Raw genomic sequence first — 17,098 nt, forward strand, 5'->3', positions numbered from 1 at the left:
AAAGATGAATGGAGAGATTGAAAAGACTCATAAACAAGCTCTCAGTGTTTGATGACAAATTAGGGTGGGACGGAGGGATAGATGGATGGAGACGCCCAGAAAGGAAAGATGGAGGTGAGAATAGGAGGCAGATTGGGTGAAAAAAGTCACCCTCAGTTTTTTGTAAGTACGGTGTGTTGAGGACAGCGTCACCTTATTATACACAATACAACAGTGTATGAACAGTATATCAAATTATAACACAATAGGGAACACAGTTAGATCATCAGTTAGTGGTTTAATCCAATTTGGGGAAACATGCTTTTCAATTTTTTTTATGGAAAATCAATAACTGCAGGCAGCTATTTATATGAACTCATATTTCTGTGGCGGCAACAATTCTCTCTCTGCAACTTCTCCACTTTCTTTCTTACAATTTATGAACATTGATGTCAAATACTGCAAACAGTATTTATAAATCAAACACACTTGTTTGTCCTCTGCTGCAGCCCATCAACTTGATTACATGCTGACAAAAGCTTCACACACAGAGCAGCTTGATATGGTCGCTCAGTGGCTGCTGTGCATTAAATCTGATCTGATTAAATCAGAGTTATACAGAATCTTTGCAGCTGAGAGGAGCTTCGGTATAACTCAGCGAGACTGACTGCCACTGACAAAGATTTAAAATTACAACCCCAACCACATATTTAGATGTTGCAGAATTAACATGGACTCTTACTCGTTATAGGAAACGCACTGATTGTTACTTCATACCAAAACCAAATTGACAGATTGTGTTCATGAAGAAAAGCAGGACTAAAAGGATTTTCAAGCTTTGTGACAACTGAAATGTGGATTCAATTAAAGTTGCTAGAATTTAATATCAGGAACATGTCTGTAATATTTAGGGAATTGCGGGTAATATACCAATGTTTCTGTACAGCACAAAATGATACCTTACTTTGAGAAATAGAAACATGTTTTTCTACAAACCCCCACAGCCAAAGCTCGCAAATGTTAAACATAGTCTAAACACAAGTGACCGTGAAGAACAAAAATACATTTTGACTTCAAGTAAGACTATTTAACTTTCATAAGACCAAATATCATATTCTTACTTATACAAATGAAAAGTTGAATTCATAAGCAATGAAACAAACTATAGCTAAATCCCACACACTCAGGGCTTTTGCGGCTACAGCTGCTACAACTTGGTCTGATATGACCTGTATCTTATGTTAGCCTACGTTAGCAAACATTACGTTGATATCTCTATAACGGCATGACTGAGGTCGTTTTCTGACTCTTTCTAACTCTTGTCCACTTTTGCTGCTGTTTAGCATTCACCATTATCCTAATTGTCACTTACTGTAAGCTGCTCAGCTAAAGTTACATGGGCTCACTTTAAATCAAAGGAAAAGTAAACAAGATTATGAATCTGACAAGTCTGACATTTGATGCCAGCTTTTTCTGTATTTTAGTTTTCGATACACAGCCCTGCTTATATAATTAAGTTAATGCATAAGGGGAAAACAGCAGACTTCAATAACTTTATAGTAACTTTATTTATATAGCACATGGCAGAATCAGTCTACCAAATGCTTTACAAACCATACAATCAAACAAGACAGCACAGGGTTAAAAGTAAGGCAATAAGAAAAGACTGACGTTGCGCAGCCTGCCGACACACTCACACACTCAAATGTCTGGTTTGAATAACGTGCTCGTGTGCCCTCAATTATGACTGAGCTCTTACTGTAAGTGGTGCGTGTGTGTGTGTGTGTGTGTGTGTGTGTGTGGGTGGCATGTGTTCACAATCCTTACCACAGTGTCTGAATCAGATCTGAATGTTGGCACCCTACGAGAGTAAATACCAGGGATTATTTACACTCATGTCGTGCTTTGATTTGACAAATGACAAAACATTCCTCTGAATGAAAAAGGGATTTCTTAATCGCTCATGTTTCTTACGTTTACACAAAAAAAAGTTATGTAAGATGAATTTTAAATAAAGGATTTTTTTCCCCAAGTTTACTGTATTTTTCTCTTTAACGTTTGAAGAACATGGTGTACTGAGAAGCTTTGTGGCAACAGTTAGGCCTTGGCTCACTTTTCAAGGAATTTCGTTTGAACCCTGGAAGACTGAGAGCCAGTTGCACTGTGGAGCCTTAAGATAAATCAGGAAATGATCTCAATTTACAGTCAAATAGTTTGTAGCTTGAAGAGGAAGTGAGCTCTCAGATTCTCGACAATACTGTGTGAAATGGACAGACTCAGCTGAGTTCCCCTGAAGTCAGGAAATAATCTCAGCATCAGTCCTGAGTCACATTTAGCGAAGAACATACCCATTGTGCTTTTATACATGCTTGTTTTGCAATACTTATATTAACGCCAAATTACACAATCTTTTATTAACCATGAGCTTTAGCACATCACATAACATTTTTTTGTCTGACGCAGCCCCACATCCACGGATGCTCCCCTTCATCGACACAGCTAATTATTTCAACAGTTTATCCTTTACCCTCAGCTAACTGTTCAACTGTTCGTGAATTACTTTTAACTATTTCAACCATTGATCCATTACTTTAGCTGACTACAGTATTTCAACTGTTTATTCATTCATTTATGTAATTATTTCAATGATTCAGCCATAACTATGTGGACTTTTTGGCTAGCTTTTTCATGCACTCTAATTGGCAACATGTTTTGATTCATGTGGGTGGGAGGAGTCTCCTGTGCAGTCAGCCTGTTGTAGCTTGTAGCTTACTGATAATTGTGACAATAAATTTACTGAAGATCAATGAGACCAATTTTCTATTTGGACGTTTATTTTTCTCCTAAACACAAATATGTGTATATACTTTTAGATCAAATTAGGATTTATATTTTTTTCAAATGAGTTAGTTAGCTACTCTTTGAGCCACTGCAGATGTGCAGAAACTGTTGGGAATCACTGAAGTACTCAATAATGGTCTCCACATGAACTTTGTTCACAAACACATTTGTGCTTACTGCTGCAAAACAAGCTCACTAACACCAAAACTACTCCATCTAAGATCAGCAGATAGAATGACTCCCAGTACGTTTTCAGAAGCTTCAAAGGCAAGTGACTTTGTTTTTGGTCTCTAGTAACCGACTCTGAACTCCACCTCATTCACAGCTCTGCTTTTATCCAATTCTTTCCTTTGACTGTCCTCTGCCACCTCTTCTGACTGCCATATCTCGTTCCTCTTCATTTAAATTCTCCTCTCTCTCGTCATTCTCTGCTCTTTCATTGCCTGATCTTCCTCTCTATATTTACATTTATCATTTCAGGCATTAAGCAGCCACTCTTAGCCTAGCTTAGAGCTTAAACCCATTGCAATTTATTCATCAGCTGCAAGATTACAAGAGCGGGGGATGAAACGGCAACAGGACTGAAGAATACGTCAAAATATTCCACTGTGCCTGAGAAACAAATTTGTCTTTTAAGAGAAAGGTGGTAAGACGATAATGATGTGTCGCTAAGTACAGAAATAAATACAAAACCTAAACACAAATGTTATCTCCCCTTGTGTCCTCTGTCTTCCCTTCCGCTCTCCGACAGTATGTAGTGTTACTGCAAGCAAGCGTGTAAACAAGCTCTTGCCAGTAAATGAAAAACAAAAGGAAACAAAATTACAACCAGATGCTGTCCACAAGTACGCTCTCACATAACAGAAGCAGCAGTGGTGTGCTGGACAGGGAGCACACAAACATACACAATACAAATAAGTGTGTGAGTGTGACAGAAATGAGCCAAATCGCTGACATGCACTGGAAAATTTTTCTAAAAATTAAAACGCTCATTTGCTTTTAGATTGGAGTGGAGATTAAACGTTTGTGAAGGACACTGATGTGAACTGTGGGGGACTCAAAATGAGCCCAAAACCAACACCCACATGTTCATGAATATATGTTGTCTATATCTCTAAGGGTTTGAGCGTTGGTTTGCGGATGTGTCTCATGTTGGCACCTGGCTGGGAGGGCTTGAAGGGGGCCTGGGCTCCGTAGGGTTTGGGCAGAGGGAGCGGGCCGGTCTGGGGGATGTACGCATTGGGACGGGTTTCAGCTGTGGTGTACTCTCCATTAGGCAACTGGTTCCACTCCTCTTCTTCAGCCCGCTGCGCACACACACACACACACACACACACACACACCACGGGCAGTTTTAATATTTGATGAAAGACTGCACGACCTTGGACTGAATAGTTCAACATTAAATTGAATCATGAAAATGGAATCATTCATTTATTTTTTTAACTTCTCAAGACAGATACAAGGGCACCAATGAACAGCTGAGTGCCCGAGCTCACAACCACAAGGCTTTCTTTTCTTCATATTAACTTCAGTAATTCAAAATACACATTAGAGAGATTAGAGTTACTAGAGATGCTTTAGGTTTGTTACACAGGAGTTTGTCTTTTTGGAATAAAATAATACCAAGACACTGTGAGCTGCACTTGTTCTTCTAACTGACTGACAGGTCAACAACATTGAATGAAAGATGTTTTTCTCAAAATACTTTTCCTTTTTGGTGGGCATGTTGAGTTTTAAAAAAACATTAAAAGGATAGAGCTGGAGATATTTTATATTGTTTGTTATGTCAACAAAACCCACAGTGCATTGCTCCATACTGAATACTTTCTGACCCCACCCGGCCTGTGGCTCTCAGGCCCAACCCATTCCTTCCTACTGAAGAGGTCTCTCTTGCTTCACAAATATTTTATTTCTAAAAAAGGCAAAAAAAAGCAAACATACAGTGTATATATATATATATCACAAAATGAACATCACTCGTGTGCAGGTATACGTTAACTGTGGTTGGACATTCCTTTCCTCCTAATAAAACCAAAATATGGCTGACAGCGGCTGACAAAATTGATTTGAACCCAATATGACAGATGGATGAATTTGTAACCATGGCGGACTCCTGCTGAGAAGAAAAAAGAAAAAAGAAATCTTCTAGTGTGCACACGTCCTTGCGACACTACAGTCCCCCCATTTTGACTTTCACCCCCACCACAGCATGCAAATGAACTGTGCCTAAATCTCACTGAGACTTCAAAGAGATGGCGATTTTCTCATGCATATGAACAGTTTATCCGCTGGCATGTGATCTAAGGCGCGCACAACAAAACAAGGAATAATGGCTTTGAAAGCAAAAAAAAAAAAAATAGCAGGAAGTGCCAATGCATACACAGGAAAAAAAAACATATTCGTCTTATCAGGTTCACAGAACACATTTACATTTTAAGAAGAAGCTTAAAACGCACGATTAACAATGACTCCTGAGGTAGAAAAAAGCTTAAATTCTTAGATACGATGACTAACGTTTCAGCTTCTGCAGGTTTCTTGCTATTTTTTGGGTATGGCATTGTGCATGCAGAGTATTGTGGTGTCTTTTTGGGCCAGCGGCTATAAGCGGGAATAAACAGATCAGTGTAACAACAGACAGGCTGCAGACAGCTGGACTGGTTTCAGACACAGCTGATCCCTGTATGTGTGTCTTTCTTGTGTAGACAGCCTCTACTTCTGTTTGTCCGCCAGTCTGCCCTTCTTGTCCCGTGTTTGTGCACGAGGAGAAAACTAGTCTAGTTCCTGTCTCGTCTCCGTGGAGAGCTTCATCTCACTTCTCTGTCTGAGTCTGTGCATGTTCAGGTATACAGCAGCTCCTTTTTTGTCCCTCACAATCGTAATCGATTCCTGCCCCGCATCGTGTCCCAGCTCCACTTCTTGTTTCTTTGTCACTCTTATCTTCTTTTCTTGCCCCACAGTGCTTTAATCAATTCCTGACCGGTGATCTCTGTGTGTCTGTGTGTTTCTTTACCCTCTCTCTCTCCTCTTTGTCCCTCTGTCTCCTCTTCTTGTCTCGGAGCATCCTCCTCCACTCCTCCTCTATCTCGGGGCATGGTGGCAGGCCCTGCTCCAGCTGCTGCTGGCACCTGTCCATCTGGAAACACAGAGGCAGCGCGAGAAACCTTCACTTTGTATTCCTATCACCCGTCCACTCTGCACTCTCTTGGCTCAGTTCGGTTCTAACTGCACCCGAAAACAGATGTATTAGTGTCAGAATTTGGGCAAAGTTATGCCTCTGCGTTTTCTCCTTCTAGTTGTGTCTGCGGCGCACTGCAGGCATACATCAGCTGCAGGGGCTCTTCAGGTTATTAACACGCATCTCTTCAAACATTTAGAAGGCATGTGGGAAATCCTCTCATTTTTAGTGGTTAAATGTTTTATTGAGACAGAAAGCAGTGAGACCAGAGTCAGAATTTCAAAATTCTTGCTTAAATGATGATTTAGCTGATGGCTTTTTGGCATTGGTTGATTATTTTCATGCTCCAACTCAACAGGAAAAGGTTTTAAAATAATGATAATATAATAATAATAAGAATATATTATCAGTGCTATCATGCAGGCTTTGACTGTAAAAGTTAAACCTAATGTTACCTGAAAGCTGCACTAATCAATGTTTTACATTAACAATCAAACCAAATTATAATGTGAAAGGGGTCTGCCGTAGTAACAAACTCACAGAAGAATTATCCCCCAGCGCTGCAGTGTTTTAGCATCTTTCAGGTCATTGTTTTGGCTGTACATGTTGCAACTTTAGCTAATGTTTGGGTTTACTCTCACCGCTCTAATCAACCTTGTTTCCAGCACCTTGTTTTACAGTAAAGAAGCTCTGATAAACCCACTGTGCCACAGAAGCTTAGCTTTAAACAACAACAGAAGAACATTACACATCTATGTAATATTCTCATTTGACTGTTCAGGTGTAAAGGTCAACTTACTGTTAATCCAGTCTTGAGTCTTTTGAATATGGGTAGGAGCAGACAGTTTAAGTAAGTTGGCTAATATTTCAACTCAATGTTATGACATGTGGCTTAAATGTTAACAACAATGGAACCTTTCTTGGTTGCTATGGATACAGAAGTTGCTCATGGGCTGCTGAGGCTACTTTCAGTTCCAGTAAACAAACAACAACTTCTTGAAAGTCCACTAAGTAGCTGGGGCTTTTGATCTCTTGTCAACTTTGATGGACCAGAAGTCCCTAAAGAGCTTAGAGAAACACCTACGTTTCCATGACAACTCAGAAACTTCATCTGCTGAGGAGGATCATGTGATATGAGCGAAAGTAAACCTTGTGGTGAGATTGTTTTTGTCAAACAACAACATAGATTCTGCTTGCTGCAGGACCAGCGGTGACAGTGAATGCACCATTGCTAAATATTAATCCTGATTCCCTGATGCTTTCATCGAATGTGTTAGAACGAATTCATGTCTTGCTTTGTTTCTTCTTCTTTCACTGACATTTTTATGAACCCCTTGGAGTTTTTTTAAATCCCATTTATGATAATGATTATTGAATATTATTTTGTCCCCCTGTCTTCACCTCTTGATTTGTTTCACAAACAAGCAAAATAAATGGGCTTGAGGTGAAAGATGGGACATGGGGAGAAATAATTGTCGAGACACTTTTTGCTCTCTTTGATCGCCGCCAGTGGAGAGTGACAGAAATAATGGGAAAGACAGTGTGAGACTGAGGGGTGTGCAACCAAGATCACAGATTTTGGACTCCAGAATCACGTTGTTGTGGGTGTCTGGGACAACCTCTGACCTGGAGCTCTTTCTCTTTGATCTCTTGTTGGAGACACAAAGCAGCAGCTTGCTTCATGGACAGCTCTGCAGAAACGGCCATCATGCGATGGTTGGTGTCGATTATGTGAGTTCGGAGCTCGTTTAACTGGAGGCAGACAACACACAGACACAGAGATTAGGTGAATTTCACACTGATTTAACATGCATTTAGATACAGAATCAATGTTTTGATACAGAACATACAGGTTGTGAAGCTAATCATTCAACATGATCTGATTTAGACACATATACTTTCATCTTTGCATTTAAAAATGAAATGTATCTTCATTCATGTCGTTACATGAAATGAACCTTGTTCCCCTTGAGGCTATTTATAATTGGTGTGTGTGAGAGAGAGAGACATACAGACAGCCAAGGAGAGAGAAAGAGAGAGACAGACCAAGCGAGAGTACAAGGAAATTGTAATGCTCGGTGAACTCCTGAATGCCCACTCTGCGTGCTCCTCACATGGACCGCACATGCTCCTCAAACAATGCGTGAGAGAGAGGTAAAAGACTAGACCTACTGTGAATGAACATGGGAATGACATAACATGTGTGTGTTAATCTGAGTGTGTATTTGTTTGTCTGTATTGTTCGATCAGTATATATGAGCTGAGCCTCGTCTCCGTCTGTCTGCGAGTGGGTCTCGTAGTCTACCTTCTTTGCCAGTGAGAGTCGGTCCTGTTGGCAGTTCTCAGCCTGCTCGCTGAGTGGCTTCGAGAGCCGGGTCACCTGGTCCACGAGGAGTTCTTTTTCCAGCACCTGCCTCTCGCTCTCTGCTAGATTCGCCTCCAGCTACATGCACAGAGACAATGATTATGGTCCTTTTTTAGGATTTTTTTTGTGCTATTTTTGCTTCTATATAGAAAAAAATAAATAGGCAATATTTACACACATAAATATCTTGTAATGTTGTTGTGTACCTGCTCAATCTTCCTGACCAGCTCTACAGTTGAGGGGTCTTCACCTTTTAGCTCTTTGTAATCAACTGTTCGATGCAGACTTTCGAGTGTCTTGTCCCTGGCTTCTGACAACTGAGAGTCAGAGAGAATTAGAGACAAAACAAGTCAACAGTGTGTAAGTCAATACACGTACACTAATATAGGCCTATATTTTGTACATATAAGCCAAAATGTAGTCATTGGGTCACTGCCATTGAGGTCTAGTAATGAAATTTTAAACATGAAAGTACAAAAAGCAAGACATCCAGAATTAGTCTGCTACTGTCTGTGTTTTGAGTGCCTTGTCCTCCAGGCATTTAAGATACTTATTGTACTGGGGATTTTAAAAACCGCTTAACACATTTCTCAGCTAAATGTAGCTCCTATATGGGAGCGCCTTCCCACGAGGTGACAAGTCACTGACAAAGTGTGATAAAAGAAAGCAACATTTAAAAATGCCACAGGATCCCTCTAAAGGACTGGATTTTTTTTTTTTTTGTATTCTGCATCCCTTAAGACAACAGAAATAGAAAGGAAGGTAAGGATACACAAGAAAGCAGGAAGGAGATGAGTTTAAAGAGCGGAGGGAGACAAAAGACAGGCAGGAGGACAAGAGAAGACATTAAAATTAAGTGAGGGGACAGTGCAGGCATTTTAGAGGCAGGCCTTTAGCTGACACTCTTATCCTGCAGTTAGTGAGTTGCTCAAGTGAAACATGTAGTGCTGACCAAGGCTGTACCCACCACTGAGGTCGTTGAGGTCCGGACCTCTGTATTTTTTCTGGTGTATATATAAAAGTCATGAAATCATTTCCTGAAATAAACTTTACTTTGGTGCATGATCGGCGTCATTGCTTGTGTGTGTGTGTGTGTGTGTGTGTGTGTGTGTGTGTGCGTGCGCGTGAGCGGGTGGTGAAGTAGATGATCTTGATCTACATTTCTGTCATTTTATACTAATGATTCAACCAATTAAAGAAATAACACATTCATCAAAGGAGGATACAGGCACAGCCATGAAGAGGATATGGGCTCATAGCTGCACCTGGATTCAGCTGGTCTGTCAGTTTCATGGGAAAAGATTACAGAGACAAAGACAAATAAGAAGACAAGTGGCCTCTTAACCTGCGCAGGGACTGCAGAGGGAAATTAGCAATTAAAGTAGCTACAGTAGGGTTAATGCAAATGCCCAATGGACCCATTACAGCAAAGTAAAAGTAGTCTACATATAAAAGTATATGAAGCCCAGATGATCAAGGAACCATGACAGGGACCATAAAAGGGACATAAGCAGAAAATAGAAAGAGGGAAAAAAACGATCAGATGACAGAAGAGAGAAGAAAGAGAAAATATGAATAGATGTAGGGGAGGTTGGACAAGGAGACAAATATAAGAGACTGGATAGACAGCAGAAAGTGAAGAGGCGTTGAGGAGGAAAAACAAGGTGTGGAAAAATGTTGTACACAGGCGGTCGTCTGACCTGGCTTATGAAACAGCACTCCACTCAACCATACAGTGTGCGTGCGTGCGTACATGCACCTGTGTAAGTTTAACGTGCCTGTATCTAATGTGAGAGTTTGTGTCAGACCTGAAAGACAGCGTGGAACAAAGTGATGATTCTCATTTCCCCTCCCTTCACAGAAGAGATTAATGAAGCACAAACAAGACAGTGAGTCTGATTGAAACAGACCTCTGCCTTCAGCTCCTTAAAAAGATGATTCTCCCTCAACGTCATGTGACTCAAGTTTTAAACTAAATAGTATGACTGTCATGTGATTAACTGGGGTGTTTGTAAAGCTAAAGTTACGGATGCTCAAGAAGAAGAAGAAGTTGAGCGGCAGACAAAACTGACAGTAAGCAGCTGATAGGCTAAAAAGCTGAGATAGAGATGAGAGTGGTGCAGATGTACACGGGGAGACTGATAAAAGGCTGACAGATAGAGGAAGATAAAGTGAAGAAGAGCAAAGGAAAAGACAGTATGAAGGCCAGAGAGGGAAAGAGAGGGGGCGATAGGATGTGAAAGCAGACAAGAAAGACAGAACTGGAGAGAGAAAAGAGACGCTGAGAAACAGGAATTGGGGCTGACCAACAGGGACCAGGGTTATCTGCAGTTTTCACAGAGAATGTGACTTTGACAACAAAACCTTGTTCACGGTGCAAGTAGCTGAATGCATGTTAAGTACATTCAAAAAACGAAATTAAGCAACAACGCCGGCAACATGATCCCATTTCCTGCTGAACATGCAAATGAAGGGCACCAAACTGAAAATGATCATAGCGACACTACAAATGAACTGAATTTTGAATTCTTCCCACTTTTTGTGTAAGGAAATATATAATACTGCAGCTACAGTATTTTGCATATTTTTCCATTTATAAAAAGGTGGCTACAACTGTTCTTCAAGCCTCTTGGTGAGCATTTTGGCAGTGGCTGACAGAGATAAGACGACCAGCTAATTAGGAGACGCATTGTCAACTTCCATGGTGCTACTGACTGGAGCACGTTGTAGCCTTGTATAGCTTATTAACATTGATGCAAGACTGATTTTCTCTTTTTTGAACAAGCTCTCATATGGCTGGTTATGTACCATTAGCATATTTTTGCAAATGTTATTTTAGTATTTTAGTTATGTTTATTGTCCACTCGGGAAAGTGAAAGTTAGCAAACTAGGCTACCTAGCTTCTACTCAGAAAGTGAAAGCTAGCAAGCTAGGCCAAGTGAAAGCTAGTTATCCTAGTTTGCCAACGTTAGCACTGACTGCCACTCACTCTTACTGTTCGAGCATGTTATTTCAACACCTGCTACGCAATTGTCAAGCTCCTGCACACTAGAGGACGTCTAGCTAGCATTAGCTGTCTCTCATGGTCATTTGCCATCACCACAACCAGCAGTCCTGTAACCTCAGCACTCCGTATATAGCATTTCCCCATGCTTTGTGATTCCTTATGTGACTCTGTCAATCATAGATGGGACTAAGCAAGGGTGAAACGAATAGTCGGACATTGTGAGAAACAATGACATTTGCTTAGCTAGCTAACTGCTGGGTTAGAGATGTTTTAATTCATTTCACAGCTTTAAATAAAGATGAACTTTTCAGACTACGTCAGAATCTGCAAATACCCGACTGACCGAGTGTGTGCCCACTCCTCACTTTTGAGTCTGACTGATCTGTGTTCCACCCTCATATGTAACCACCCTGAGCCATTTAAACACTACATGATGGATGGGATACAGCGCGTCTCTGTCACTCTCCTTCTCCTCTCTCCGCTCTTCAATCAATCTTTTTTTTTTCCCCTCTGTTGTGCCCTCGCTCTTAACATTTTTATGACCGTCCTCCTCCCTCAGTTTGTATGCGCTGATGTTTGTCTTTCTCTTTGTATTCATCTGTCTCTGTGTCAGTGTCTCTGTTCTGCCTGCCTCTCTGTTTTCTTCATCTGACAGTCACAAAGTATAGCTGCTTTCCTTGCTCATGAATGCTGTAAAGCATTGTACATATGACAACATCTAAGCACAATACAATTTGCATATAATTTACATAATTTCTCAGTTAGTAATTAGCATGATGGCTTAAAAACGCCACATAATAGATGGCACACTGTATGCTTAACAGTATAATAAAGATAAATAATGACCTTATTTATATACCATTTCCCAAAATTAGGTTACAAAGTGCCGCACAATTAAAAGGGATAAAAGACAAAAGGGACAGATCAGTAAAGCAGAAAGGTCAGTAAAGTAAAAAATCATAATCATAATAAGGTTGTGTAAGGTTAATTAGCAGAACATGCGAGCAGAGGAGCTGAACTGGAGCTTTCATAAGCCCCAAATGAGGAAGAAATTATAATTAGATATGAAAATATGCATTTCAACGTGTCTTCTACATAAATATTTGACAGCAGGTCACATAATATTAGAAATACACACAGTATGACCTGCAGCTGGCAGAAAACCCATTCACAACCTTGCACGCTTTACATCATACAAACAACCATGATTTATAAAAACTGAAAATAAATAAATGCAGACATTGCAAACACAATGTCAGATAAGGGAACTGAAAAATATTAAAAGTTAGGGGCTATAAAATATCTTGTGGTGAGAAGAGATTTGAAGGATGATACTGACTCTGCTGGCCTGAATCACTCTACAGTCTTCAAGCCCCTGACAACAAAATCCCTCACTCTCAGTCTCTGACGGGGATACAGGAATAGTTATAAGGTAAGGTAATAGTTCCTGCCTGCAGAGGACCTCAGGCTACATCAAGGCTCATAAGACATCAAAAGAAAGATAACTGGGGGCCAGACCAAGCATGAACTTAAAAGTAATCAGTGACTGCATATGCTATGGAGTTATCACCCCAACAGTGAATATTAGCATTTTCTTTATGTCTTTATGTGTATGTAAAATTACCATCAGGAATCTGCTGTAGGAATCTTGAGCAGAGCTAACTTACTGGTGGTCCTACAAAAAGACGTCATTGCTGGAATGTAACACTGACTACATTTGGGATACATCCCAACGTGTCTTGAGTTGAGTTGGAAAGCTGGAAATTCTTTGGTATTAAGGCAGGAGTGTGAAGAGAACTCAGATTTCATAAACCACGCAGTAGAATAACGGAAATAAAAAGGCTCGTAATACTGTGACTTGACTGTGTGCTTGCTCTCTACCTGTCTCGCTCAACTCTGTCACAAACAATACACATTCACTTGCACAAGACACGACACACGGTGGGTTTCCCCATGGTAATAAGTTCCAGACAGCTTGGACAAAGATTTAAGAGAGGGACAGACAAACAATATGACTCACCACCGTAGGGACAGTGCAGTATGTCAGCCCCACCCTGATATAAGCCCTACCCCATCACTGACTGTGTGTGTTCTATAAATATATCCGTCTGTATGTTTGCGATACTATGCCTGCATGTGACTTCGTATAACAGAGGTATAGCAAGTCATTAGAGGACTGTTGAACAATATTCAGATGTTGCTGTGAGGGTATTATCACAACTTCACAAACACCGCACTGATCTCAGCGTGTGCACTGATGTGTGTGCACCTGTATTTGTGTGTGTTTGAGATGTGACGTGCCAGCAACTCATAAACAAGTTGTAAATTCAGAATCCAACACCAACCTCTGTTTATTTTGCAGCAATTAAAATTCCTCAGTGCAAATGAAAGCCTCAGAGTATATTGAACTTCAATAGTCTCACAGATGGCCCGATCTATCTTTGTCAAAATGGCCCATCAAAAGGAGGGGGGGTCCGTCTGCAATGAACAGATAAACTGGTCACAGATGAATACAAATACACAATACATATAATAAATCGACAGCAAGGCAGCTGCATGGAAATTGAATTCGCATAGAGAATGAATTCGCAGGCAGAATGAATTGAGCTGGCAAGCTTCCTGCAATAGGAGAGACCCCTGTGATTCACGTTTTGTACCCAGGAGAGCTATATGGCTGTATGAGGGAAAACAGCCATTTAGAAAATGATTTGCTATTTACACACAGAGGAGAGGGAGCAATACGGAATGAGTGGATGGATGAATGGACAGATACATTGATTCACTAATCAGGGATGTAACTGTTGATTACTAGGGAGCTGCATGTGTATCCAAAACAAGGCCACGCTAGCTGCTCTGTATGGCCGTACTTAGGCCTAACAAGGACAATGTTAACATGCTGATGTTTAGCGGGTAATGTTTACCATGTTCATCCTCTTGTTAAGTGCTACGTGTGTTAGCAGCTGAGCTGATATCATTAGTTCATCGGGTATATAGTCATGAACCAAAGTATTAGACAAATTCAAAATTTGACCTGACAATGGCGCTAAATGAAAAGTTAAGGGATCTCCAAAGTGATTACAATTCATCCTGAGGGGGACATGAATGTCTGCACCAAATTTCATGGCAATCCATCCAATAGTTGTTGAGCTATTTCACTTAAAACCATAAATGTCAACCTCATGTGGCACTAGAGGAAATCAGGGGATCACCAAAGTCAGTAGGATTTATCCTCTGCGGATAATGACTGTCAGTACAAACTTTCATTGCAATTCATCCAATATTTGTTGAGATATTTCAGTCACGCCGCTAGCATGTCTAAAAAGGACAGAAGGTAGGAATGTACTGTAGCCACAGCCTAACACAAGGTCTGTCAGAAAAGGGTGAAAAGGGGGAAGGGAGGTTGGAAGGGACTTTCTAGCAAAACAGATAGCTATTTCCAATGAAACAAAACCCTTAAGAATGCCTCAAGGAAGAAATGATAGGAAGGTTGGTCGAACAGAGAGTGAAGACGGATGAGAGAAACAATAGAAAATATGAGTGAAAGAAAAGAGATGGCACCAACAAGGCATGTTGTAGTAAATGATAAACAGCAGAAGGAGTAAACAGATGGAGAAAAGGGAAAGGGGCATTTTCCGAAAAAAGCTGCACATGGTGAAGTCTGTTCCAACACTGCGTTCTTCCAAAAGAGCACAAGACTCAGATGAGAGAAGTCTGGTCCAACAGCAAGTCAAAACCAGTCACTCTGATCCAGTGCAGCAACACACCCAATCCCACGACACAGCCACTGGCAGCGAGAGTGTGTTTCTCTCAAATCTCTCTCCTTCTATGTGTCTGTCACTCTCTATGCATTGCAAACTTTTCATGTTATTTATTCATGTGTGTCTCAGTCTGTCTCTGTGAAACTTGTGCAGCGCGTGGTTGTTTGGGGTTTGTCCCTCTTGGTTTACATCTTCATCTCCTTCCTGCATGTTTAGTTTGGAAAAAGTTGTTTTTCTGTCTCTGTTCAAACAGTCAGTTCGCCTATAAATGACCACTTTTGATGAGCGATCAATGACAGTTTAGAGACATATAGTAATGGTGTAGACAATACATTCTCACAAATTCATACAACGTTGTTCTTCTCAAAGCCTTTGTCTTAGATGGAGAAGTGATGGAGGGTCTGTGCATGCTCGCATTAGTTTTATATAGAGTCATTTGGGGAGACTTTTTTCAAATGCAAAAAGTAGAATTCACCTAGATTATGGTAAAAATAAATACTTTTGCTGACATTTCCTATAAGCAGAGTAGAATATGCACATTGAGTCTGTTCTTGAGATTAAAAAGAAAGCTCTCCCACGCAGTATATTTACTCGAGCAATTCAAAAGTCTCATTATAAGGCGAAGCTTTGAAAAGTATTTGAAAACAGAGATCTGCTCATTAGTGGTGCTCTAAGTGAATCTTATGGTGTCTGCACGTTTGCAAGTATTGTAGAGTTTGTACTTGACTGTTCTTTTGGAGTTCCCCTAACTTGACAATGATACACATAAAATTTAACAATAGTCTGCAATACCCTAGACACATACAACTCACATGCACCCACAATCATCGACTTCCTAAGAAACTATGAGAACTGACATCACATAAATGTCTAAAATTGCAGGTTTTTTACAAGGTTTGGGAACACACACACACACACTCACACACGTAGCTGGACAATGGCCTGCGGCACTGTTGGATAAAGTCTTTTGCAGGGAGATTCAAAAGAAAATCTGCAGACACACACAATCTGTCTTTTCGGTGCATCTCTTGTCATCTTATCACACCAGGAAGAACTAATTGACAGGCCTAACTGCTTCCAGATAGGATTTTGAATCCAATAAGCTAGGCCACATCATGATGTAGACCGGGTCACGCTGTGATTGGACACTGGGGAAATGTGGACAGCGGTATACTGAAGGCAAAAATCTGCACATATCAGTGGATATAAGAGTGAAGGCACTTCAGAGAAACTGTAGGGCCGCTATAGAAAACAGTAACACAAGATTCTATTTGCAAAGCTCATTCAACACAATAATATACCTGCAGGAGGCTCTAACACTGGCCCTTGCAAAAAATAAGGAGCACAAACCTGTTCAGTACCACAGTGCACAGTTGCTGTACTGTTTGGGAGCTAACTATCATTTCTTGTTGGCAAGGCATGAGAGAAGAGACAGAGAGAAAGGAGAAGTGGGCGTTGACAGACTGTCATCAATGTTCAAACGACAGAAAAGATTTTAATGAATGATTTCCATCAAACATGTCTATAACCCATCCTCAACAGTTTTAAAGTACACACATATATCTTTCCACCCACAACAAGTCATTAGTTTGCAGTCCTGAAACTTTACTGGAATAACTTCTGTCAATTGGTGGATCATTAAGACATAATAATAACTGGCAGATTATGACGAAGGAGTGTGTAGGTTTGTTTTTGCACCTCTATCTGCAGCGTGGTAATCTCGTCCTCCAACTTTTTCTTGAGGGGAACCTCCTTCTTCTTCAGGTCTATCTGTCTCTTCTCCTCATTAATGGCTAACTGTAAGTCTCTCGTCTCCTTCTCCAGGGTCTCCAGCGCCATGTTGCCCTTAGTAATGGCTGCCTCCTGGACGTTCACCTTATCATAGTAGTTGAATAACACCTCCTCATGCTCCAAGAGCTGAATGCCACTATAGGTGACACACATACACACAAACCAAGGCACATTATTTG

At 40.6% G+C, this 17,098-nt stretch overlaps 1 protein-coding gene across 1 annotated transcript in view; it reads right to left on the bottom strand.

Annotated features, from left to right (window-relative positions):
• Window positions 1-3,926: 3,926 nt before the first annotated feature.
• The window catches only part of ccdc146 (coiled-coil domain containing 146), a 41,568-nt gene continuing 28,396 nt past the window's right edge, over window positions 3,927-17,098 (bottom strand). Inside the window, exons 18-23 of the mRNA XM_070929369.1 lie at window positions 16,827-17,055; window positions 8,570-8,680; window positions 8,304-8,441; window positions 7,625-7,750; window positions 5,834-5,956; window positions 3,927-4,127 (exon numbers count right to left, since the gene is read on the bottom strand). Of these exons, the coding sequence (XP_070785470.1) occupies window positions 3,927-4,127; window positions 5,834-5,956; window positions 7,625-7,750; window positions 8,304-8,441; window positions 8,570-8,680; window positions 16,827-17,055 (928 nt within the window). The remainder of the gene's footprint in view (window positions 4,128-5,833; window positions 5,957-7,624; window positions 7,751-8,303; window positions 8,442-8,569; window positions 8,681-16,826; window positions 17,056-17,098) is intronic.

Source organism: Enoplosus armatus, chromosome 22 (genome assembly GCF_043641665.1).
Source record: "Enoplosus armatus isolate fEnoArm2 chromosome 22, fEnoArm2.hap1, whole genome shotgun sequence".
NCBI lineage: Eukaryota > Metazoa > Chordata > Actinopteri > Centrarchiformes > Enoplosidae > Enoplosus > Enoplosus armatus.